This window comes from Furipterus horrens, unplaced genomic scaffold (genome assembly GCF_987537825.1).
Source record: "Furipterus horrens unplaced genomic scaffold, mFurHor1.1.pri manual_scaffold_4, whole genome shotgun sequence".
In the NCBI taxonomy this organism is placed as follows: Eukaryota; Metazoa; Chordata; class Mammalia; order Chiroptera; family Furipteridae; genus Furipterus; species Furipterus horrens.
The window spans coordinates 3,538,646-3,563,310 of NW_028327174.1; the positions used below are offsets into that span (position 1 = coordinate 3,538,646).

General features: G+C 57.5%; 1 protein-coding gene across 1 annotated transcript in view; it reads left to right on the plus strand.

Moving 5' to 3' along the window:
- EFCAB6 (EF-hand calcium binding domain 6) overlaps positions 1-24,665 on the plus strand; it is a 162,406-nt gene that overhangs the window by 108,113 nt on the left and 29,628 nt on the right. The window contains exons 19-25 of the mRNA XM_090272278.1: positions 691-824; positions 2,300-2,532; positions 8,443-8,539; positions 12,951-13,069; positions 17,024-17,218; positions 21,069-21,224; positions 24,006-24,201. Coding sequence (XP_090128404.1) covers positions 691-824; positions 2,300-2,532; positions 8,443-8,539; positions 12,951-13,069; positions 17,024-17,218; positions 21,069-21,224; positions 24,006-24,201 — 1,130 coding nt within the window. The remainder of the gene's footprint in view (positions 1-690; positions 825-2,299; positions 2,533-8,442; positions 8,540-12,950; positions 13,070-17,023; positions 17,219-21,068; positions 21,225-24,005; positions 24,202-24,665) is intronic.

Here is a 24,665-nt window from a genome sequence, read left to right on the forward strand (position 1 = left end):
GCCATGGTCCCAACCTGAGGCGAACAGACTGGTTCCTCCGTAGCGGTGATCCAGCCTTCTTTCCCCAGCTGCGGGAGTCGGGGGGTTGAGGCGTAGCTCAGTCACCCCCAGCTGCGGGAGTTGGGGGGCTGAGGCGTAGCTCAGTCACCCCCAGCTGCGGGAGTCGGGGGGCTGAGGCGTAGCTCAGTCACCCCCAGCTGCGGGAGTCGGGGGGCTGAGGCATAGCTCAGTCACCCCCAGCTGCGGGAGTTGGGGGGCTGAGGCGTAGCTCAGTCACCCCCAGCAGGGCCCTGGAGCCTGACGGGCCTCGGCTGCGCTGTCACGCGCTACGCCCTGGGAACATGGGGACACCCCTGGGCCTCCATCTCCTCACAAGCAAGGTGGGTGTAACAATAGGGTTCCTTGGGAGTAAACTGGCATAAGAAGAGAATCTTCGTCTTGGGGCTGCTGAGAGGACCAAGCACAGTATCTAGCGGGTCCATGGTCAGGAAGGGCCTGTGGAGTTAATGACTGTTGACTGAATCGCGCATTCCTGGCTCAAGGACACGATCCTGGGAAACAAAAGCCAGGCGGGAATGTTCACTCTCTGCCTCTGGGAATGGTGGAGGGACGGGAGGCAGGCAGGACGGGAGCCTGTGGGGGCGGCAGCTCGCCACTGCCGGTGTCCTCTGATGGATGCCACTGTTTCAGGAACTAAAAGGAAGGGGCCACCAGTGAGCCCGCCTCAGACCGCACTTCCTCCGAAAAGTAACGCGCCCAGCGGTTTTCTCAGTGCTGAAGACTGCCTGAGACTTCTCCCACAGAGGCTGAAGGAGTCCTTCCGGGTGAGCCGTCTGCGGCGGGGCTGCCTGCCCAGCCCTGGCCTCTCAGCCACCTCGGTGTGACTCCGAGGCCCCCATGGGGAGGGGGCGGAACTCTGCGTGCCGTCCCTCCCTGATGCCCTGCGGACACTTGGCCAGCTCTGCCTTCTGCCTCTGGAAGGCCTAGGACCAGCACAGAGATCGTCCTCACAGGAGGGCGGGGGCTTGGGGGTGGGAAGGGCACGGCCAGCCTAGTCACAGTGAATCTGGGATCCCTTCACCCATTTTCTCTGCTCCACTTATTCACTCGCCCAACAAGCATGGCACACTCATGCTGGGGCTTGCCAAGTGCTGGGAGTGAAAGACGCAAGCCCTGTTCAGGGAGCTCAGTCCAGTCCAAGACACAGATGGTAAACAGACAACTGAGACCCCTTGTGACTGGCTGTCACAGAGAGAACTGCAGCACTCTGTGGGGACACAGGGAAAAGACACCACCCCCCCGGAGGGCTTCCTGGAGGAGGTGACCACTGAATCAAATCTTGAGCCCTCAGCATGTGCTGGCCAGAAAATGAAGGCAGCAAACAATAGAAGAGGGAGCTTGTGCAAGGCAAGTGGCAGACAGGTCGTGGTCCTCCGGGAAAAGCTCACAGCTCAGTAGGATGGGGACAGGCTTCATGTGGAAATCTGTAACAGATAAGATAGGAGGAGTAGCAGCCACTTCAACACAGAGGCAGGTGCGGGATGACCACACCAGCTCTGTCCAGAAGGAAAAGAGGGCGGTGGCGAACGTGGAAAGCCAGCCCTTACAAAGGCGCCGGGTGCCGGCTGAGCGCTTTGCGTGGTTAGCACATTCCGTCCTCACAACCAGCCCGCGAGCTTGATGCAGACTGTGATGACCGCCGCTGGCCGATGAGGACGGCGAGACCAAAACGCCTCCGCTGCCCAGGGCCGCGCTGCGGGGCCGCGGTGCAGCCGGGCTGTGAGGCTCAGGGCCCTGCCTCCAGACTGTGCCCTCTTGGGTGCAGCGCAGCCTCCGTTTCCTCATCTACAAGACGGGAGCCGGAGCCTCGGGCAGCCCCGCACGGCCCGTGGGCAGCGGTGGGCACGCAAGTCTCCTCCAGCACGAGCTTCAGCACCAGCCCCCAAAACCCGCGCTGGCCCCTGGCGGCTCCTTGGGGTGACGTTCAGTGCAGCGTGGGCTTTCCCGCAGGGCGGGCGGCAGACGCGATGAAGTCACGCGGAAGCGTGGCGAGCACAGTTTTCGTTTGTCCTGGAAACCTGCACCCGGCGCGCTCCCACTGCCGGCACTGAGAGCGGGGGCGGGAAAGCAAGGCCTCTGGCCCCCTTCCGGAGCTCCGCATCAAAAGGGGGCCGTGCGTGGCGGGCACATTGATCCTTTCCACCCCTGCCTGTGTCGGAGATCGGGCCACGCACGCAGGCAGCACACGTGTGGTCGCCGGCAGCCGAGGAAGGCGTCGATGTGTGCGCTTTGCTTCTAGGACGCCTACGCGGCCTTCTTCAGCGCGGACTCCGACCGGGACGGTGTCATCAGCATGCAGGACCTGCGCCGGCTGCTGGAGCGGTTGCTGTGCACCCTCCGGGAGCAGGAGTTTGAGCGTCTCCTGGGCCTCCTGGGCCTGAGGCTTAGCGTCACGTTAAACTTTCGGGAATTTCGAAATCTGTTTGAGAAGAGACCGCTCACCACAGATGACGCGCCTCAAAGGCTCATCAGGTGAGAAGGCGGCACGGTGCGGGCCTTTGCCAACGCCACGCCCAGCCTTTCCGCTGCCCACGCGGGTGCACCGGCTGCAGGGCCTCCCCGAGCAATTAGCCTGTCTTTTCGGGTCAAGAAAACCACAGTAAGAACGTACATTCCGTGTGGAAAGACTAGGAAATACAGGTGCGGGTTAGATCCAAGCACCTGTGAGCATTATTGTTGGATATCGCTGTGTGTCATTCCGTCTTTTTTCTACACACATAGCTGGGTACATGCACTTACGTGGTTTTCTTTTTATAAATCTGGGCTCAGCGGTGCCACCTGCTCTGGGAGATGCCAGGACCCCTGGCCACCCTCTCCCAGGCCCCATCCACCCCAGGCCAGCCTTGCGCACGTGGCCGGGAGGAGAGCCTGGAGCTCCCTTTGCCCCCATGGCTTTCTCAATGGGAGCCCATCGTCCTTATAGTGGTGACGGGCCGCCCCTCTAAGCCGGGCCCTGGCTCGGTCGGCTCCACCGGGACCTGTTGGATGCCGACCAGTTTGAACGAAGTAGCCATTCAGCCCCTCCTTGACTGGTTAGTATAAGAATAGCATTAATATTTTTGAAGCGTTACTGTCCTCCATGATAACATAGAAGTGGGTTTTCTGCTGCAGTGGTGGGGCATGGGGTGGTTGTGCCCTTGAAGCGCTGGTGCCCACCCCCCGGGGGGGGGCTGCAGACACCTCACCAGGGAAGGGCAGCCCCCCGAGGGGAGCCCCCAGGAGCCCCTGCCCCAGGGCCAGACTGGGTGGCCGTTGGCGGGGCTGCAGAAAGCCCTCTGACCTTGCCCTTTAATTTTCCCGCCTGCATTTGTTGGTTCTGTCTCCACTTGGAGCAGGCAGGAAGGGGAACAACTCTAGTCTCCCCCTGAGGGAGCGGCTCACGTAGCTCGTGAACTGCACCTGCTTCTAATTGCTCGGCTCTGAGAAGCTCTCACGTGAGACTTGATGGTTCAACATTAAAACGACACAAAAGATGTCCTTCAGAAGGAGTTTCCTGGAGGATGTATGCAGAATGAACATGGAACATTCCAAGCACAAAGCGCAATCTTCCCGTACAAATGGCTCAGCCTTCCTACTTGTGTCTATTCATCAGACAGTTAGTTACCAAGGGCCAAGTTCGGGCTAGACGTTGCCCCAGCCAGACGGCCCGAAGGTGAAGACGAAGAACACTTCTTTTGGGGGGACCCGCGGGAGAAGGTGGGGCAGGTGCAGGAATAAAGAGCTACAGGGAGGGAGGGAGGGCAGAGCCTACAAGAGGGGCACAGGAAACGTGGGACATTGGAGCTGTGTCTGGAGGTGTGAGCAGGGGTTTCTCAGGGACAGGCTAGCGGAGCAGTGGCTCAAGGCCAGGACTCAGAGGTGGGGGGGTCGGACACACTCAGGAAACGGGGGCAGGTGTGTGTGCAGAGGCCCGTGCGTGGTGGGCGTGGTGGGCAGACGAGGCCTGGGGAGCAGGAGGGCTGCTGTGAAGGGGCGGGGGTGCCGGGCTGAGGGGTCCCTGGTTTATCGGCGGCAGGAGAGGGCTTTCTGTCATGGCCGGGGGGGAGGGGGTGGCGGGCATTGTGCTGTCTTTTACTTTGAAAATTGTTGGGATTTTCTCGGTTCTTTGTATATTGAGTAACTTGAGATTGTATCATGGATGTTTTCACTATTATGTTATGACTCTCTGGTGCTGTTAAAAGTCCTAGGTAGTGTGGGGGTTCTTTTCTTTTCTCCTTTTTTTTTTTGTAAGTGGGCAGTCCACCCGGTTAGCTTCCGATCGCGAGCTCTGAGCCGCCTACGGGGGCTTCGGTGTCCGTTCGTGTTCGCAGCCACTGCGGGGCCACCGGGCCAGTGCCATGCGCAGCACCAAGGCCAGGCTCAGAGCACAGCGGTCACGGCTCGCGGCCTCGCTCTGCGGCTTTGGGTCACTTCCGCACGTGTGTGCGCCAGAGGCAAACCTGGGACCTCCTGAGCAGGTGCGGGCACCCCTTTTTCCAGCCCCCTCCTCCCTTTACTTTCTCCCCATACTCTCCAGCCCCAGGATGCCCCCTCTTTTTGGTCTTCTGTCTGGAAAATCTTAGGTCTTAGCCCGTCTGTGCTGTTGTGGGCTTCCCACGACAGGGCCCACCTCCAGGGCAGCAGGAGAGAGAAAAGGGGAGAAAAAGTAAAGCGATTCCTCCTTGAATAGCTTTTCTCATCTCCTCCAGGTGGAGAGGAGATTTCCGGTGTGGGTGCCGGTCAGGCCACTACTTCACGCTCTCAGAACTGAAGTTCTCTGACTGGGCTTGCCTTGGGTCAGGGTTTGGGGAGTAGAAAGAGACGACAAGAGGGGTTCCCCACATCCCGTGTACGGCAGGGCCTCCCTCCTAGGGCTTTGCTCAGAGAAGCACGCTGGCTTTGGGAGCTGCCCTGTCCCCGTCCCCTGCACAGTTCCAGGTGAGGACATCCCTCGCTCCTCCGCTGGGCATGTGGGAGGAAATGAGCCCGTGAACCTCACCCCGCTGGTCAGTCCTTCTCCAAACCCTGGTGTCCCTGTCCCTCGGCTCCCCAGGACTGACGGCTCAGGGTCCTCGGAGAGCTGGTTCCTGTGTTCTTCTAGAGCGTCATTGTCACCTGTGGGCAGGAGGGGGAAGTGTGTCTTCTTCTTCTGAGCTGGGACCAGAAGCCCCTATGGGCCTGCTGCCCTGCCTGGACTGCTGTTCCCAAGGTCACACAGCTGCTGCCTCATCAGACCTCACAGGGCCACTCCCTGGCCTTCTTGGTGGGAGGGTCCCCTCCCGTCCATCATTCCCGGTCACATCCAGTCTCTGAAGTTACCCGATTCACTCGTTTTCTCATGCGTTTGCTGTAAGTTCCCGCCATCACTGCGTGAGCTCTGTCCACGTGGCTCGTCAGAATGCCGGGGGACCCAGGGCCCCACAGGTTTGCTTGTGTTTGTGACTGATGGACTGGCTGGCAGGAAGTCCGGGTCTGATGCAGATCCAGGCACGGGGAGAGGAAATCAGTAACTTCTGGAAAAGGCTATAGGAAAACCTCGGAGCTCTCTAGAGGAGGCAGATACGTAACATGGGAGAAGCAGGTGGGGAAATCACTAAGAGGATGATCAAGCCTGTGGCCTAGAAAATAAATGGGGTTCGCGGGGCTGCTTGGATACGTGCTTGGACGGACGGTGAGGTCAGCTTGGACGCGTGGGCTTCGCAGAGACGGCACGTGCACCCGGGGCTCTGTGACAGGCTGAGGGAACCCCAGGCGAGTGCTCCGGGCTCAGGCAGGATTTTGGCGGAGACTACAGGTGGCGGCCGGGGTGTGTGTGCCCTCAGGACCCATAGGCCTTCGCAGCAGCTGCTGTGGAAAAGCAGCAGCATCCTGCCAGGCTTCTGAAACCTTCAGTGTGAAGTAGTGAGAGAGCGTTAGACGTGTTGACCTTTGGACCCCTTCCCCCCCCCCCCCCCCCCCGTCCCTGAAATTCCAGGATTCTGTGAAGTCCAGTAGGCAGTTGGGAGAGATGGAACGGGAGAGGAGGTGAGGTTACAGGACTTGTGGTCCAGCGGTGTGGGCAGGCAGCGTCCCGGTGGCAGTGGGGCCACGAGGAGGGAGGGCCTCTCGGAAGAGTGAATGAACTGGGTGGAAGGAGAGAGAAGGTCAGGGGTCAGGGAGCCAGTGGACAGGGAAAATCAGAGTGACCGAGGCCAGCCCCTGGGGTTGGCGTTCCAGACCGTGGTGGCATTTAAAGAACAGCGTCACGAAGGAAGCAGAGGGGAGGTCCGAGTGCCACATGTAGCAGAAGAGACTGCAAGACCCCCGGGCTTGGCAATGTTGAAGCAAGTGGCGGGTTTGAAGCCTGGAGGTGGGTCTCCGTGAAGAGCGTGTCCCCGCCGGGTTTTACCTGGGTACCCCCCACGCTGGCACCTGCCAGGGGAGGAAAGGAGACCAGACAACCGCTCACTTGGCCCATCTCAGCAGGAACATAGGGTCGGGGAGAAGGCGCCCGCTCATCCCGGCTGGTCCTCAGCACCCTGCAAACTGAGAAAATGCAAGAATTTGTGTTCACCAAACCACGGGAGCCAAAGTTTGTCATTCATGGAGGAAATGTTGCTTTCAACTGGACCCTCTCTATGGGACACAGCTCAACAGTGCAGTGTGGCTTTCCGGGGTGATGACGGTCACCGTGAGCTCGGTGACCCTGGGTGCGGGGCCCTGTCCATCACCCACGGGTGTGAGGGGTGGGCAGGGTGGCTGTCGGAGAGCAGCAGAATTTCTTAGAAGGGACTGAGAGGAGAGGCCGGGTGAGCAGCAGTTGTTGTGGCCAAGTCTGGTGGTTCTCGCTGCCGTGACCAGACTTGCTCTCCGCTTTGAACACGTCTGACGGGAGCGGATCTCCCCAGGAGCGCCGTCTGGGGGAGGCTGGAGCTGCGGGCCGCGTCCTCCAGGGCCGGGCTGGGCCTGGCTGCGCGCCTCGGGCAGGACTGCATTTGTTCGCCTGAACGGGAACGTGGAGCGGAAGGAGCCTCCTTGGCACAGGGCACCCCGAAGGTGGCCCACACCTCCACGGAGTGTAAGGCTTCCTGGGTCTTTTCCTGCAGGGAATGACATTAAAGTGGACACCAGATGTGTCGTTTCCAGTGACAAGGGACACAGTAGTGAGGAAGGCTGGCCCCGGCACCAGGAGAGCCGAGTGGGAAGGCCAGGGTTCCGGCACGCTGTCCCTCGCTGAGCATCGGCCTCCTCTCCGCAAAGGGTCCGGCAGCCCACCAGGATGCTGCTGTCACATTCCTGGCCCCTACAGGTCCTGGAGGTCATAGTGCTCATCACCCTGGAATCCCCCCACCGTGCTCCCGACCCACGTGTCATGTGCAGGGGGCCATTGCCACAGCAGCACCGCACTGAGGATTACCGAAACCTTGTCCACCGTGGCGTGGGGCACACGCCTTCCTATGTTTCCTCAGCTGGCAGCTGAGTGCCAACTGGGGCTTGTTTGCTGTCCCCCACCCCGGTTTTCCTGGGTCCCTGGTAGAGAATTCCCTTGAGGGTCTGCATGGGACCTTGGCCAGGTGCCCCTCTCGTCCACCTCAGGCCAGGTGCCCGTGAGCAAGTGCAGGTTCTGGGCATGCACGAAACATGGGCCCATTTTGGGGAACCGCCGGGTGACATGTGTACCATCGGTCTTGCTGGTGGACTGTCCCACGTGCTCAGTGTCCACAGGGAAAACATTGCGGACACAGGCCTGGGGGCAGAGAAGCTCTGGTCCCAAAGACAGACTGACCGATGCAGCTGGGAGCCAGGCAGCCACAGAGGGGGACATTGTGGGGGGTTGGCAGGTTTCACACTCGAGGGCACCGCAGCCCTTCAGCCACGGTCTGCCCTGCGCCGCCCTGGGGCCGGGCCCGGAGCACAGGTTCTCCGGTGCTTTAGGGCTCCCTGTCCTGGGCGTGAATCACAGCCTGGTGCCGGCTTTGCCTCCGTGAAGCCCGACCTTTGGGCCTCAGCGGACCTGAGCATTCCGTAAGGCGCTTCCCACCATTCCCGAGCTGTTGGCCTGGGTCTGCATTGCCTCTCGGGCCGGTGACCCCAGAAATAAACATGGTCAGTTGCTTTCTTCCGAAGGCACAGAGTGATACTGTGTCTTTCCCCCGTGAGCACCAGTGAGTCCTGTTTGTTTTGTGAGCTGCGGGAAAGGTTTAACAGCATTTAACTGAAAATAAACAAGGACTTACGAAAATTGAAGAAGACGTCCCCAACATACTGGGGAGATAAGGCCGTGTTTGAAGAATTAGGTGAGAGTAGACGTGAAATGACAGGCTCGAACGGGATGTTTGAAACGACGGGGGCAGGGCAGCCCTTGGGAAGGTAATGAGCGCATCAGATTTAAACATTTGTGTGTTTATTTGTTTTTCTTTCAAGAACAAAACAGAAGGTCGCAGATTCAGAACTAGCTTGTGAACAGGCTCATCAGTACCTTGTTACCAAAGCAAAAACCAGATGGTCAGACTTATCTAAGGTAAGAAAATGAGTATTTCCTGAAAAGGAGAGGAAATCTCTTTCAATATTCCATGCTCATGGGGATGATGAAGCTGCTTAGATCCAGTCACTGAGATGGGGAAACAGCATTGCAGACCCAATCTGGTGACCCCTTGCAGTCTTAAAATACTGTTTCAAAACAAATTCTCACCTTCAAGGTCGATCAGTGTTTAGAAAAATAAGTAATTGTAGGAGTTACATGAGAGAATTTCCTGGCTTTATCTCAGGTTTGGTATGAATTAAAAACTTAAATGAAAAATGGAAGGTGCTGTCATACTTATTTTCACAGTTATAAACATGCATTTTAAAAAGGTTTTCTTCCTGTGTTGCCGAGATCATAGAAAGAGCGCATTTTGAAGGAGAGTGTGTACACTCCATGTATTGAATGTGGTTATGGTTTTGGGGTGGGAAACAATGTAACCGTGATGGGGGAACAATGTAACTGACCAGAAACAATGTAACCGTGATGGGGGAACAATGTAACTGACCAGAAACAATGTAACCGTGATGGGAACGATGTAACAGTGACAGCCACCTCTCCAGGGCGGTGGGCCTAACGGGCCAGGCTCTGGGGTCACCACTGAGGTCATAATGCAATACAGTAGCTTCGCTTTAAAAAGTAGGTTTGAAACCCTCTTACGGAAGTAATTGCACGTTTTGAAGAATGTCTCCACTTTGTTTCATCTGGTTGTTTCCTTCCTGTGTCTGCTCTGTCGTGGCCTGCGCCCAGCGCCCAGCGTGAGCTTTGGTCTTTTAAGTCCTTCTGAGCTCCTGGGCTGCCTCTCGCCAGCCCCCCATCCTTGGTGGGGTCGGCTCTGCCTCACGGAGCTCATGGGCCAGGGAAGGTGACACGCAGCAAAGGCAGATTATTAACAAAGCAGAGGGGCTGCTGCAGAGCGACCGGAGGGAGGGCTGCGGGCGGGTGGAGGCTTGTTTCTGCCTTAAGTCCGTCTTTCTGACCCGCTTCCTCCCTGGCCCCGTGTCGCTGTCGGGCCTCCTTCCTCCCTGCTTCACTCGGCCTGTCCTCTCTTGGGGCAGGTGACCTCCACTCCCTCTGTGTGGACCGTCACTCCTCAGAGGTGTCCTCCACGTGTACAGCTCGACAGCCCTCTCTGTCCCTGTCCTGCAGAACCCCAAGCATGCAGAGCTGAGGGCACGGAGCGCTCTGCTGCTAGATCAGCCTCAGTCTGTCCCGTGGAACCCCCCTGCCTTGTAGAACTGAGCCGGCAGGGGTGCAGGGAGGGGAGGGGACACAGGGTGACAGGAGGGAGGAAAGGGGCCACTTGTCCCCTCTCTGGGAGCCCCATACCTCTGTCAGTCTCTTGGCTTATTGTGAGCAAAGCACTGGAGGAATTAGCTCTGGATTCTCAGCCTGCAGGAAGTGTGATTAGATCCATAAGGAAGACAGATCAGCGTCGTCACGCCGGTGATGAGCCGCCTGGTGATGCCCTGGGCGCCGCCCTGCGTGCTCACCGTTGCCCAGTCCTCCCGGGCCATGGCACTTGCGGACCGGGAACGTGACCAGAGGTGCGCAGTCCGTCTCCCGCTGCTGTTTCTGTCGGGGGTGCACGGAGCAGGGCGTGCTTGTATCCGAAAGGACGAGTTCTCCAGTAAAACTGCCTTTGGAACCCGAAGACGGATCAGGTGTTCAGCCATCCAGCCGCCTTCAAACGGTCAGCAGGCGGCTGCTCAGCCGCGCTCCCCCCGGGCGCCCCCAGCCCGGTTCTCAGTCGCGCCCTAGGGCCGTCTCTCCGCAGGCGGTTTGGTACACGCTCCTTTCTGTTTCGGTGTTTATGGAAAATAAGTTGATCGCGTCTTCCGCAAACGCTGTGACGAGCTAACTACGCACTGCTGCAGGGAAGGCGGGCGGGCCTCCTTCTGCCCGCGTCGGTCAGGGGGGTGGGGACCGACCCAGGCAGGGCCTGCGGGACTGCCCGCGCGGACGGGGCTGCACACAGCTCAGCGCGGACGCGTCCCAGGGGCCAGCCGGATGGTTTCCAGGGCGAGGCAGGGCGAGGTGGGCAGGACACAGGTCACAGCAGGCCTCGGAAGCTGTGAGTTGTTTTCTTCTGTTAAGTGGCAGTAAAATGCACATGACATAAAAATCACCATCTTAGCCGTTTTTAAGTGTCCCAATTTAGCGATAGGAAGCACACTCACATTGCTGTGTCATGGGTTATACGGTTTTAAAGGGACTTTGAAATCTTTCAGACCTAATTATTTTTAAGCTTGTTTTTCAAGTTGCGATGCCACAGTGGAATACATATGTGTACAGCTATGCACATATGTAATATGTGCATACCTGTGTGTTACAATGTTTATGATAATAATGTGTATATTTTAAAATAAGTTTAAGTAGTCGTCACTGTGTACCCACCACCCAGGTGAAGGACTAGAACGGTGCCAACGACTCAGACAGGGGTCAGCCCACCTCTCCCTTAAAGGACCAGTCCATACATGTTTTTGGCTTTGCAGCCACAGCTGCCCCCTCCGCCACTGTGGCCCTCGCTGCTGTCGCCTCCCTGTGTTTGTCCCCTCCAGGGGGCCTGCAGCAGCATCTCACGGCAGATTTAATTAGCCTTTGTTGGTTACTAAGGAGACCGGCCATCTTCGCATCTTTTCACCCACCAGCCAGGCTTCTTTCCCTGGAAGCCCTGCGTCCACCTTTTCAGTTTCCACGTGACATGGTCCCTCGTCTTCTCATTGGCCAGGAGGAGCTCCTGCTGGAGTTGGGCCACTCATCTTTCGCGACACAAGGCATGGATATCTTCCCCTTCCTGCTCTGTCTGCACCCTTTTTATATGCTATCTTTTGAAATATGAGTTCTTTTTAATGTAGTCAAATTTGTTCACATTTCCTGATAGGTCTTATTTAAGGATTCAAGGAGCTATTCTGCGTTCTACTCTAGGAGCTTAGCATTCCACGCTCCACACTCAGGTCCGGAAAGTGGCACCAATGTCCCATGTGTGTGCTAAGGCCAGGGTCCAGTTGATTCTTCCACGTGGAGACCTGGCTGTCTGGCGCCCGCCCCCACGCCCACGCGCATGCCCACACTGGGCTGCAGCTTCAGCGCTGTGCTGCACCAAGGCCGTGGTGACGTTCTTTCCTGTTGGTCAGTCTGTCTGTCCTGGCACCGCTTCCGCACCTTTAGCGTTGCCGTCACTTAGTAACGCGTCTTAATTAGCTGGTAGGCAAGTCCCTCCTTCTGGTCCTCCAAGAGTTTTTGAAGCAGTTTGTCAAGTTCCACAGATTTTTAAAAAATGCCTGTTGGGATGTTTGCAGAGAAATGACGTCTTTGCCACGTGGAGTCTTCCAAATCATGGGCAGAGCACCTTTCCATGTATTTTGATCTCTTTGTAGTATCTTCCAATAATGCTTTAGACTTTTCTGTGTTTAAGTCCTGCAATCATTTGTAAGATTTATTCCTAGGACTTCCTATCTTTGATGCTATTTGTAAAGGTTATTTTAAAAAATTCATTTTCTGTGTCTGATACATAAAATGTGGATGATTTTGCCTGTGGATATGGAACCCAGGTTTCTTGCTAAATTCTCCTGTTACAATACTTCATTTGTGGAGTGTAGCATCCCTGTGTGTATGGCCAGCTCACCTATGAACCATGACGATGGCATTTGGTCCAGTCCTAGCGTTGCTCTCCCTAATTCCTCTTTCCCGCCTAACGGCATCAAGCTCCTGTGCACTGATGTTCAGAGGGTCGTGAGGGTGTGCCTGTCCCGTTCCTGATCACGAGGGTGTTTCCGTCTTCACCACCGAGGACCCGCTTGCCAAGGACTTGGCACCTCGGTGCACCTGCCTCACGGTGTCGTCACGAGAGGGTTACGTGAGCGGTCACTGGACACAGTTTACGTCATGTGTTAGCTGCTCCTCTTGCCCGTGGACCCCACAGCGCCTGACAGACCCCCCAGATGCCTTTTGCACCCCTCAGGGACATTAAAATGCCCCCATATCGTCTCGTCTTGACAGCTGGAGTCTCAGGTCCCTCATTTCCCCCTTCACAGCCGGAGGGTCGCATCCATGTCAGCGCTGGGATGGTAACCTCCAGGGGCGGGGCCGGGGTGGGGAGATTGGGGGGCTTTACTTCTCGTAGTTTTGAGCCCACATTGTCGGGCGGGGAGAACCCCCCGGGCCGCACACCTGCAACCCCACGTTACCCAGAAACAAGCCCCGCCCGGGACAGAACACGGTCTCGTGTTTGCTCCGTCCCCTTCTTTACAGGGCTGATGAGCTCTCTGGAACTCAGATGAAAGGCGATTAGGCAGTTGGGTGGGCCAGGGGTGGGATTAGCTGGTCTCAGACGGTGACAAGCGAAAGCCCTTGGTACTGCCGTAAGCACGTTTCGTATGTCACTGAACGCCACCCCCTAATGTTGTAGAATTTCATAGAAACGGATCACGAGGGCAGCGGCATCCTCCGTCGCCGGGACATAAGGAACGCGCTGTACGGTTTCGACATCCCCCTCACGCCGCGGGAGTTTGACAAGCTCTGGATGCGGTGAGTGACAGCTGGGCCCTGGCTCGCTTCCTTCCCCGCCGTCTCGGGCTGCTGGCTGCAAATCCGGCACCAGCCTTTCTTCACTACTTGGGGGTCAGTGGGGGCCGGGAGCGGTTCCCTCCTGGCTGTGGCGGGCCTGGGCCCTGGGCCCCCATTCCGTTCCCCGTGGTGAGCAGCCTGGAGGAGCAGGCCGGTCTTCGGGAACATGGAGAGTCAGGCCCGGTCAGACTGGGGAGGGTTCATTGCCGGGGAGCCGGGGTCCGGCCCCGGACCGTTCCTGTTTGCAGGCACCAAGTCACTCCCTGGAGACCTCGCCCTCACGCCGCCCCGCAGACAGAAGCAGTCCCTCCCCGTCGCTTAAGGACGGAAGCCAGTGTTGGACAGCAGTTCTCTCCATAAGCAATTTGTTAGAAGAAAATAAGCAAACTTCGGACAACTTGGAGTCATTTCCCGAGGGTCTCTTAAACCGGAAATAATATCTAACATCGGTTACATTTTTGAAAATGCATTTTAGACGTGGCTGTTCTGAGCCTGGCCCCGTCGCTGTATTCCTTGGGCAGATGCCTGTTTGCGAGCTGCAGGCTCCTCTCCGAGTCCCCTCCTTCCCCGTCACGCGTTGGCGGCCACGCGTGTCCCCGGGTGCGGGTGCAATTCTGCACGTCCTCTCGGGTGAGCTCGCAAAGCGGCTCTTGTAATTTTTCAGCTTTTCATTTTTCCACAGTGCGAGGCTGTAGTGCGGGCCAAGCTGAGAATCAGGCGGGCTGTTTTCTGTCTAATTTAGAAAAGCAACTTGAAATTCTTACCAAGGCCTTTTATTCTCTCTTCCCAATCAGTTCCAACGCAGGGCCAGTGTGGGCTCCCCATCCATTTTCTTTTCAATAGACCAGGGATGTAGGTCTGCCTGAGTAGGCAGAGGATTGGGGTACAAGCGGGTGGATGCATTTCCGCCCCCCCCCCCCAGCGTGGCCCTTTCAGATGATGCAAAAATGACTGTGTGATCCTGGTGCTCAGGAGACTTCACCCACCCAAATACTGGGGTGCAGCATTGACCGTGGACATGTGCCAGTGGAGGGAACAGGTCAGCGAAACAGGGAGGGTAAAAGTGGGGGTGCTAGGCAGGAGCAGGAGGCTGTCGGGGCAGAGTGATGCCGGAATGGCTCCCGGGGGCGGCGATGGCTAAGGAGGACCAGCTGACCCACGGGGCCAGAGGCGAGGCTCGCAGGGAGGGGAGGGAGAGTCCAGCCGGGCGCACAGCCGAGGGCCAGGTTTTGGGGCGTTACTAATCCGGCGCTCGGGAACAGGGCGGTCTGAGCGGGCGGTGGCCACTGTCATGCAAGTGGAAGTGTTTGCGGGTCCTGGTCTATGTGCACAAAACTCAAGCTTTATAGGAAAGCTCATTTTTTAAAACATGTTACCCAAAGGAGGCTATCATAAAGGGGGAGGTTATGTAAGCTGAGTCAGCTCTCTTTATTATGCATATTCATAGCAATATTTTAGTTACAATGTGCAGTCTGGTCAGATGAGAACAGAGTGTGTATGACCTTCAGTAATGATCATAATATTTATTATCTTTATTAAGAAGCGTCTTTTCATTCAGTTCAAGTGCCATGATTCAGAGTGTCGCCGGCGATCTCCTGAGCATAACGCGCTGGGATGGCGGTCCCTCCTTAGGAAACCACATCCTTCACGTTCATGAGCTCAGCAGACGTGTGTTGACAGTGAGGCTGCACAAGGGCTGTTACTGGGCCCTGCGAGTTTGTTCACACAGACAGACAAGGCGCAGACATCCTCGTCCTCCAGGAACGTGCCGTCCATCACGGGGAGAAGACGTGGACCAGGGGTGGAGGCAGAGGCAGGGTGTCACTGAGCCTTTGGGTGGCGAATAGCAGCATCAGGCACCAGCGTGTGCCCACCGTGCGCCAGGCCCTGGCCTAGCCCCCCAGCACTTCCCCATGGAGGGTCCCCACGCCCTAGAAGAATGCAGAGGCAGGCGGCTCTACAGTACTTTGGGCTGAGGAGGAGAGAGAGGTTGTCTGTTTGGGGGGGGAGGGGTCTATGCACTGTTCTTTCAGGAATCCTCCTGTAGGAATGGGGAGCCAGCCCTTGGGGGGCTTCATTTGAGGGGTGTCTTGACCAGAGTCCAAGGCTCTGTCACTGCTGTGGCAGAAGGGGAAGCAGAGGCCTGATGCAGTTCAGAGAGACATGGCCCTGAGCTCACCCTAGAAATTCAAGAAGTGGCAGCCCCTCCCCTCCCTGGCGTGTGGACAGAAAGCTCACCCGCTCCCTGCAGCTCCTGCCCTGTCTCCGGCAGGAGGGGGAGCCATTGCTAGAGGCGCCAGCCCTTCCTGCCGCCGCTGGGAATGTCAGGTCTCTGCGAGGCCACCAGACACGCCCCAGGAATCAGGGACCCCACAGCCTCCTCGTATGGGCGTGTCCCTCCGTTCTGTTTTAGAGACAAAATTCACTGAGCAAAGGTCAAAAGGTAGTACCAAGGTCGTCCTAATAACTGTCACCTGGAGAGGTCCTCAAGGGTTCATAAGTAACAGTCTCACCGGGCTGAGACACCAGATCCAGGAACACAGTCAGTGGTCACAGATGAGGAAACGGCCCTGGCGAGGACAAGGGCCCGGCCGGGGTCTCGGGGCTGGCGAGCTGGTGTGTGACTCCAAGTTCTCATCCGCTGCCCCTGCCACCAGAGGGGCCTCTCCTTACCCTCGTGGGTGGGCTCCAGGAGAAGACAGGCCTGCATGCTGGCTAGGCAGGTGGGAGCCCCACGGCCACAGGAAGCTTGGCTCTGCAGGCCCCCTGGGGGGACCCCACTGGGCCGTGGGGACGGGTGGGTGGGTTCAACTCCTGGGACGCTCTGCAGATTTTAGCACAAGTGCAGGAAACGTCTGCCCAGCCTTCTGACCCCTCTGTCCCCACCCTCCACCCCACCCCTCAAGGTCGAGAAAGCCAGATGGGTGCAGGAACGCATTTTTTCATTGTTATTTAAGTAAGACTAAGGCACAGGGTGGTTCTGCGGGTCCTTACGCATCTGGTCAGCGGGCGGGGGAGGGAAACTCCGCCTCACAGAGGACAGCAGCCGCAGGCCTCTCGGCCACAAGCGGTCCCAACAGCAGCCGCGTAGCTTAAATAGAGTCTTGGTCCTTGTGACCCTCAGTTCACCTGGGACAATTCACACCCGCAAATGCCGCTTTTCTCCATTAGATGAGGACCAAGATCTTGCTGTTAGAATTAATGCTCTTCTTTCTTTAAAGAAAATTGGCGATTTGCCTTAAAATTTTTTATGGAAGCAATTCTGTTCTATTTGAATAGTGGTGGGAGATAAAAACCCTCCATTACGCCTTTTTAAATGAATTATAATTCAGGAAAACTTCACTAATAGAAAATGACATAAAAGGTGCGCAGCATAATTCTTATCTTGTTTCCCTCTCTCGCTGGGTGTGTGTAACTGGCACCCCATCAGAGAGAAAAGTGGGGGGTTGGGAACCAAGCGGCATTCACGTCCGCAGTTTTGTGGTTGAACGTGCTTTTTGAAGGGCTTTCTCCTAAGCCTTCGCATGGTTCCGCTGCGTGTAGGTGCTCATTAAAACACTGTTGAGTGACTGAAAGGGTTGGCGTTCATTCTCTGTGGTCACAACTGTGTTTCTGTCGGGCCAAGACCGCCTCGCGTGAGATGAGCCCTCTGTGGATCTGGGTGGTGGGTTTGGAACCTCAGTGTGCCCGTGAGTTGCCCAGGGAGCGTGCTGAGCGCAGACTGAGCTCGGGTCCGGCCAAGGCCCGAGGCTCTGCATGTCTGGCTCCCCTGGGGGCACCAGAGCTGCCGGGCCAGAGAGCACACGCTGGGCGGGGAGCAGCTCAGGAGCCCCTCCCAGACACAGCCACACCCTGAGCCCTGGCAGCAGCGGCAGCGGCAGCGACTGATGACCATCCTGTTTGCTTGTTTTAAAGCTATGACACCGAGCGAAAAGGGCACATAACGTACCAGGAGTTCTTACAGAAGTTGGGGATCACCTACTCCGCGGACGCCCACCGGCCCTATGCAGAGGATCACTTCAACTTCATGGGCCACTTCACGAAGCCCCAGCCGGGGCAGGCCGAGGCCACGGAGCAGCCGCAGAGCGCCGGGAAGGCGGTGCCCACCAGGTGAGCTAGGGAGTGTTCTGGGGGCAGGCGCCGGCCGCGGGGTTCGTGCTCCCCCTCAGCGCAAACGCCGTTTCAAGGGGTGAAGTTACGAAACTGTCATATTCGTTCGCCGCTGCAGATTCTAGAAGGGGGCGCTTAGTCTCCGAACCCTACAGGAGTTAGAGGCTGCAAGCCTGCCCCCCCTTACGGGGCCCCACTCCTGTACTGTCTGTATTTTGCAGGCCGCCCTTGAGGCTCATCCCTTCTTCGTAGGTATTTGCTGTGCATTGGCCTGTCCCCGACCCCCGGAGGGCCCGACTGGGATGCAGTTCCACAAAGACGTGCCTGTCTGGACCCAGTGCCTGACACCCGATAGGCACCCGGAGAGTGTTTGTTGGGTGAATGAGTGAATGAATGAACTGACGTGTCCTTTAACTCGGTACTTCCATTTGCAGGGTTTTATACCAAAGCAATAACGCAGACAAGGCCCTCAGTTGGGCGGTGGGCCTGCTGTGACTCCTCCCCGAAGGCCCACCTGCCGGTCCCTGTGAGCGCACCGGCTGGCAAAGTGCAGCCCCAGAGAACAGTGAAGAGCACATGCCTGTGGTAACGACCGTCACGGAGATCACGGGAAACGTGTGTGGTCCCGGGCTGATGGGAAATGACATTTTGAACAGAACGTATCCTGTGACTTGGAGCAATGTCGGACGTGCAGGCCTTTCCCCAGGGACCAGACGGTGCATGCCAAAGGTCACAGGCTGTATTTGGATGTTGGGACTGTGATGATTGTTTTCGAAGTTTAAAACTAGTCACCAGCGTCACAGCTTAGGAACCTATAGCACAGGAGAGAGTTCCGCCGCATTTGATGTGACCATAAAGCTACGGGACAGACTCTGCTGACTGGTCCCAGCCCTCGGGGGTCGCCCACCAGCACTGCCCAGGCCTGGGCTCGGCTCCTTGCTCCACAGCTCCTCATCGCCCTACTGTGCGTCTCTGTCTCCCGTCCGTCACTTCAGCTCCCTGTCCCCTCCACCTAAAGAGCCCCTGAGCTAGTGAGTGACTTGCTGCCGAAGAACCCCCAAAGGAGATAAGAGCCCCCCAAGGAAGTAAGAACCCCCAGGACACAGAAATGGAATGGAGGGGCCGAACGGGGGTTAAGAGAGAAGCTGCTGGAGCTCCCCCAGGAAGGAGGGCGAAGTTACCGGGTTCTAGAGAAGTGAGTCTGTGAAACGTAAAGTAAAAACACGTGTATGCGTGAGATTGCTATAAATCACGCCATCAGGCTAATGAGAAAGTGGAATTAATCTTTATCAGACAGGGCTGGCCTCATTACCCACACGTGTCTCCCCTCCCCCTCTCCTGCCACGTGGGTGACGGGGCCCTGAGAGGAGGCGCCACCCTCGGCTCCAGCGGCCTGTGCTCACCCAGGCTCCTGCTTACTGAGCTCCACCCCCCAGACGCCTGCTCACCCATCACCAAGCTCAGTTCCCCAGTCCACACTCACCCCGTCCTTCTGCGGGGCCGTCCTCCCTTCCTGAGACGAGCCTGGCTTCCTAAGAAGTCACGACCCGCTTCCGTCTCACCATTGGGGAGTATAATTGTCTTCCGGATAACCCTTGAGGTTCAGTGTTTGCAGGGTTTTTCCTTCCTCGTCGCTGCTGGCACTCAGATGAGATGGGCAGCGGGCATCATGTCCCACTCAGGCGGTCAGAGTGGTCTGCTTGCTTCTCTGACCTAAGGGAATCAGGCCGGTGTGGCACGCCCTGAGCACATTTTTTAAATGAAGAAAAATCCTCTTTTAAACTCATGTTTATTTTACAAGCCCTGCTCTGTTTCCTGCCTCAGTCTGAACTGAGGACTCAGGATCCACAGGGAACGAGCACAGAAGCTGGGCCCGGCTCCGAAACGCAGAGGAGAGTAAAGGCGTGACGGCGGCGGAGCCGGGCGGGCGGGGCGCAGTGCCTCCAGCAGGGGCCGCATATGGGGGGCCGGGTGGGGGGGCTTGTGGCTGTCCTGAGGGCCATGGCAGTGGCCTCTGCGGGCCTGCGTGTCACCGGGCTGACCAGGAGTCGGACAGGGACCTGGAACAGCAGCAGCCTGTCCCCGCGCGTCGGCTTCCACGGTCTGCCCGGCGGCCCGGCCTGTTCTGTGCCCCATGCCCTCCGTGCGCGCGCTGACCCTGCGGGGGAGCTGATTACGGCCTGGAAACCAGGCCACGATGCGCTAACTGCCTCCGTTTCCTACAAGCGTGGGTCTCGAACGCCGTTCTGCTGTTTTCACGCCCGGCTTTGGCTTGCCTTTTGGAGGACTGCGTGGAGTGCCATCATTGTGGTGCCGAGTCATCATTCTGTGACCGGGGGCTGACTCCCGCGTTTGCTGCAAGGGGATCCAAACCTCGCCGCGGCCGGTACACAGTCACGGACAGGGCGTGCCGCTCCTCACACCCAACGTCTGCCAGCTCCTCACTGGAGGCGAGGGGGAGGGGCAAGGTCCCACGCAGCGTCCCTCCCACTCACGGCCCCTCTTCTGGACTTCTGAGTCTTCTGTCCCTGTGAATGACTCTCCCAGGCACACTCAAGGGACTGCCCTCCCCGCAAACACCTACCTGAGGTGACAGACAACCACCAGCCAAGACATCACGTTTACGGGGTACAGCGTGTTGTTTTCCCCGAGGAAGACCCCACAGTCCTCGCCCGTCGGCCGAACGCCTGCTCAGCGTGGTCGTCGGCCAAGCTTGTTTAGAGACACCGGGCCCGCCGAGGTTATGGAAGTCATAATTAACCCACCACAGGTCACATGCAAGAGTGTTCATTCTCAAAGACGTCCACGCGTTTTTAGTCCCTTAATAATCCTGGTTTTGGTCAGGGAACAATTTTCCTGAACAGTGGAATCAGAGCAACTTGAACTCACTCTACAAGGCAGGCAGCCCTTCTAGCAGGAGCTTGACCTGACGCATCCGTGTCCCTGCAAGTCAAGACCCGGCGGGCCTGCCCCCACCACGGGCCGGCATGGTCCTGTCCCTCATCTGTCCATGGGGGATGGTCACAACCCACCGCCTGGGCAGGGTTGTTGAGTAAACGGGAGAAGCTGACGAAGAGGCTCCGGGCTCGCCAGTCAAGGTGCACAAACAGCAACTGTGTTTCTTAACAACACAGGACCTGACAAAAAAGCAGGGGTCCCTGGGTCCCCTCACTCCAGCTGACACTGACTGTGCCCCTCCACCCTTCCTGCACCCCACACCGGCACTGCCGCCTTAGGGCCTTGGCGCTGGCTGTCCCTGGGCCCCCACGACAACTGTCCTGGTGTAGCTGCCTGCTGACTCGTCCGCCTCTCTGGCTGGCTCCTGTGTCACTGTCCCCGTGACACTGACCTGCACCTTTCACGGTGGCCATTCCCAGCCCTGCTCACCGCTCTCTGCTACCCACCCCCACCCCCCGCCATGCAGAGCTCTGATGCCCCTGTGCAGTGTCGGCCCTGCCCACTGGGGTGGAGTCACTGCACGTGCCCCGATGCCCAGGGCAGCTCCCGGCACATGACGGGTGCTCAGAGCATCTCCACGGAGAGAACGTCACATCTGGAGCATCACTCTTTTTTCGTCCTGAGTCCTGTGCTTAAAGCACCGATTCTAATGAAAAGACAAGGCTGTAATTCCTCTAACGCAGGTTTGCGAACGATAATAATAATAAAATGATAGTGATGCAGACTTATCATTTTTTCAGACTACCTTTCACACCGAGGCCACGAAACACCCTTAACATCAGATCTTAGAGGAATTGTCCAGTCGTCACATTAGAATGATCGTGATGCTGACTTTAAAGAAATGATTTGTGCTCCTGGCTTTAGCGTGGGTCTGAACTGTGTTCTCTTTCAGAGATAAGCTTAAAGACTGTTATCAGGACCTCAGGAAAGCGCTGATCAACCTCGGTGACTCGGAAGGCGACTGTGTGTCCCTGTGTCAGCTGCAGAAAGCGCTGCGGGCAAGCGGCTGTCCCCTGCAGGACGAGGAGCTGACCAAGCTTCTGGGCAGGTCTGCTTCCCTGGAGCTGCTCCCACACCCCAGAACGGGCTGGCGCAGGGCTGGCGTCTGCCCTTCTCCGTCCACTCCGACAGCCTCGCGCGTCTGAAACACCCTCCGCAGCGCCCTGCCGCCGGGCTGCGTGATCACGGGCGGGGGTCAGCCCAAAGCAAGAGGACAAGGCCGCTTAAGTGCATAACGTTTCCTGCGGTGTCTCAGCAGCAGAATCATCGTTTTTTAACTCTGGCTTTTATTTTATCCAAGGGCTCATACACTTGGGCAGGCGTCAGATCTTCCTGTTAGTCTGCATCTGCTGACTTCCAACCAGGAAGATGCGGGTTTAACGCTTCTTCTCGCATCACGTGCCACCGGCCACTGGGTGTGGGGGATGGGATGAGTGGGTGGTGTGATGGGACAGCTGTGGCCGGAAATGCCTTTCCCTGCGCTCAGAGGCTCACGGAGGGCCCTTGAGGGGGGCTCTTCCACAGTTCAGTGCTGGCTCAGGCTTGGGAGGGGGGGGGGGCGTGGTGCTCAAAATTTAGGGAAGGGGAGAGGATTGTAGTTAAGCTTGGCCACGTCAAGTTGAAGTTCGCAGGCCCTTTGTCCGGCCTGGTCAGCAAATACACACAGTCCGGCTCCTCGTTCACGAGAGCAGGAATTGGGAGGGGATGTCCACCTCATCCCAGGCAAACCCGTGAGTCCCTTCTGAGTCCCGGGGGGGAACGGTGGTTCTGTGCTGTAAGCCACGTCCAAGGACACAAAGGGAGGGTGATTTCTCTCAACGTCACCGGTGTCCAGGGGCAGGGCAGTGTTGTCACCCTTCAGCGTGCCCCAGCATCTCCTCCCACTGCCTCTTCTCTTGGGCCCCTTCCCTGGAGCCCTCCGCCCTGCGGCCTGGACCTGTTCTCCCGTCCTGGGTCTCCCGCCCGCCCCATGGCAGCCTTGGCCGCCCCGCCGCCCTCCCGGACTGCATTCCCCCATTCCCGCCCTTCCACGCCTTCTTAGTTCCCGTTTACATTCTCACTTTGCTGGAGGACATCCTGGAGTAATTTCCCAAGAAAAGTGGACAGGAGGAAATTTTCTGAGTTCTTGTTTCTCTGAAAATGTTTTATTCTTCTTTGCCCCAATTGATAGCTTGTCTGAGCCTAGAACTCTAGGAAGAAAATTGTTTTCCCTTAAAATTTTGAAGACAGTACTCCACCGGTTCAGGCGGTGAGAAGCCCCACGCGCACGGGCGTAGAGGAAAGACGCACCATTTCATCCTCAAATGCCTATGCATTCTCTTCTTCCTTAAACAGGAATTCCTCTCACTAAATCTATTTCCAGCTGAACATGAATTTATATGCATTTGATGAATAAATCATGGGAAAATAGCACACACCAGTTAAATAATTAACTAAATGATTATAAGAGAGTCTTTTAAAACGCAGTCAGTCTTGGTACTTCTATAAGCCACCACAGAAGGACTCTGGGCCGTCTGCGGTCCACCTTTCAATGCGGCTGATCAACGTTCTCCCGCATTGAAACCTTAATGAGGATCCATCGCTCGGTTGCTTGTTCCCTCTCAAAGACCCCTTGATGATAAACATCTCTGTCATTGGTAATTATATGTAGATTATTCTTTTCTAGATCCAAAATAGACTGTTCTAAATAACACTGAGGACATTAGCATATGCATTTGATTTTATTACTAAATTTTAATACCAAGTTGGCAGTTTATCCTGCCGGGGAAGTGGAGCTGATTATCCTTCCATCCCGGTCTCCGCCGTGTGGCCAGCGGACCGGCCGGGCCGGGCCGGGCCGGGCCGGGCCGGGCCGGGCCGGGCAGGAAGGCCTCACCGTGGCTGGGGGCCGGGAAGGGCCGTGTGGCTCCTGTCCTGCCAAAGCAGAACTCCCCTCTCGGGCTCTGCAGGGTTCCCAGCTCTTCCTCTCTGGTGCGCCCCGTCCTGCTGAAAGGAAGCTTGGGGGTTAAAGTGCCAGGGGTGCCCAGGGAACCCGGGTCCCGGAACTGTGAGCTCTGAATGCCGCTGAGCTCTCCTTTGAGTTGTTTTACATCTTTCCCGTTCCCATGGAGCCTTTGGACTGCTCCGCTATGTTTGGTAGGACTTAAAGGGGCCCCTGTTTCTACACGGCTGCCCTGCTGACATGCGTTTTTATTGGAGAGAATACTAAGCTAAATAGGTTTTTTAAAAACGTCTTTCAAGTGCTTTCGGCGGGGCGCCTTAGCGTCAGCCACTCTGGGGAAAGGTGGTGGGGTGCTCTCCTCGGTTCTTCTTCCTTTTCGCCATCTTTGATGTGTTTCTCTGCTCTCCAAGCTCCCCGGCCGCTTCTCAGGGCAGGTCCTCCTCCGCTCAGGTCTCCCTGAGCACGGCCGCTGCCCCGTGCCCCTGCCCCGCCAACGCCACGTCCCTGCCGGGGCGCCTTCCCCTGTCCCCGCCACGGCCCAGGCTCCCTAGCCAGGGCTCCTCCCAGCTTCTGCTCCCCGGCCCACGAGCCCTGTCGTGCAGCCTCAGGTCTCCGAGCTGCAGCCAGGACAGCGTGCGGCCCCCCCAGCCAGCAACGTCCTGCATGCTCACCGCTCATGACGCCCGCCCCGCCCCCTTGTGCCGCTGTCCCTGCGTGCGCCTGTCCCCTGTCGTGGCTGATGGGCACACGCACCCACAGGCCAGGGAGAAGGGTCTGCCCGTTATTCATGCCCTCCACACCGTTCTGTGCTCAGCAAGTGCGTGTTGATTGAATAGGTGATGGGGCCTTTTAAATTACTATATTCTTTTTCTTTCCTTTGGGGACAAGCTGGGGAATCACCTGGCAGAATAATTCCATCAATTACCTTGACTTCTTGAGAGCAGTGGAGAACAGCGAGCTCTCAGGACCTGAGCCGACAGGAAAGGAAACGGGTGCACCGATCGATTTTGCGAAGCTGCACCCAGAGGAGGTTCTGAAGAACATCCAGAAAGTCGTGGCCACCTCCGCTCCGGCCCTGCTAACGGTACGGCAGACGGCCACGGGCTTTTCCTGGGGGAACTGAGGCCCCGGTGCTCCGTCCATCCATGAAAGATGACACCGAGGCCCCTGCCCCTCTCGGCACTCCTATGGGGGACCAGCACTCAGAGGAGCTGGTCAAGGTCACGTTGCTCCTCTGAGCAGATGTTTGCTCTGTAGGAAGCTTCCGTGACTGCCTGCCCCCAGCATGAGTTCTCTGAGGCGGAAGTGCTCAGGGTTTAGCAGACGCTGGGGAGGAGGTGAGGGCAAGGGCTTCCAGGCAGAGGGCAGAGGACAGAGGACAGGGGACAGGGGACAGAGGACAGGGGCCCTGGGGTGAGAATGGGCGCAGCATGTCCGTGAGCCCCAGCCGTGGAGCTGCGTGACCGTGGGTGGTTTGCAGAGGCTGCCCAGGGCTGGGCTGCAGTGCAGAGCCTCGCTGTGAGGACTGCCTGGGATGGGGAGGGTGTA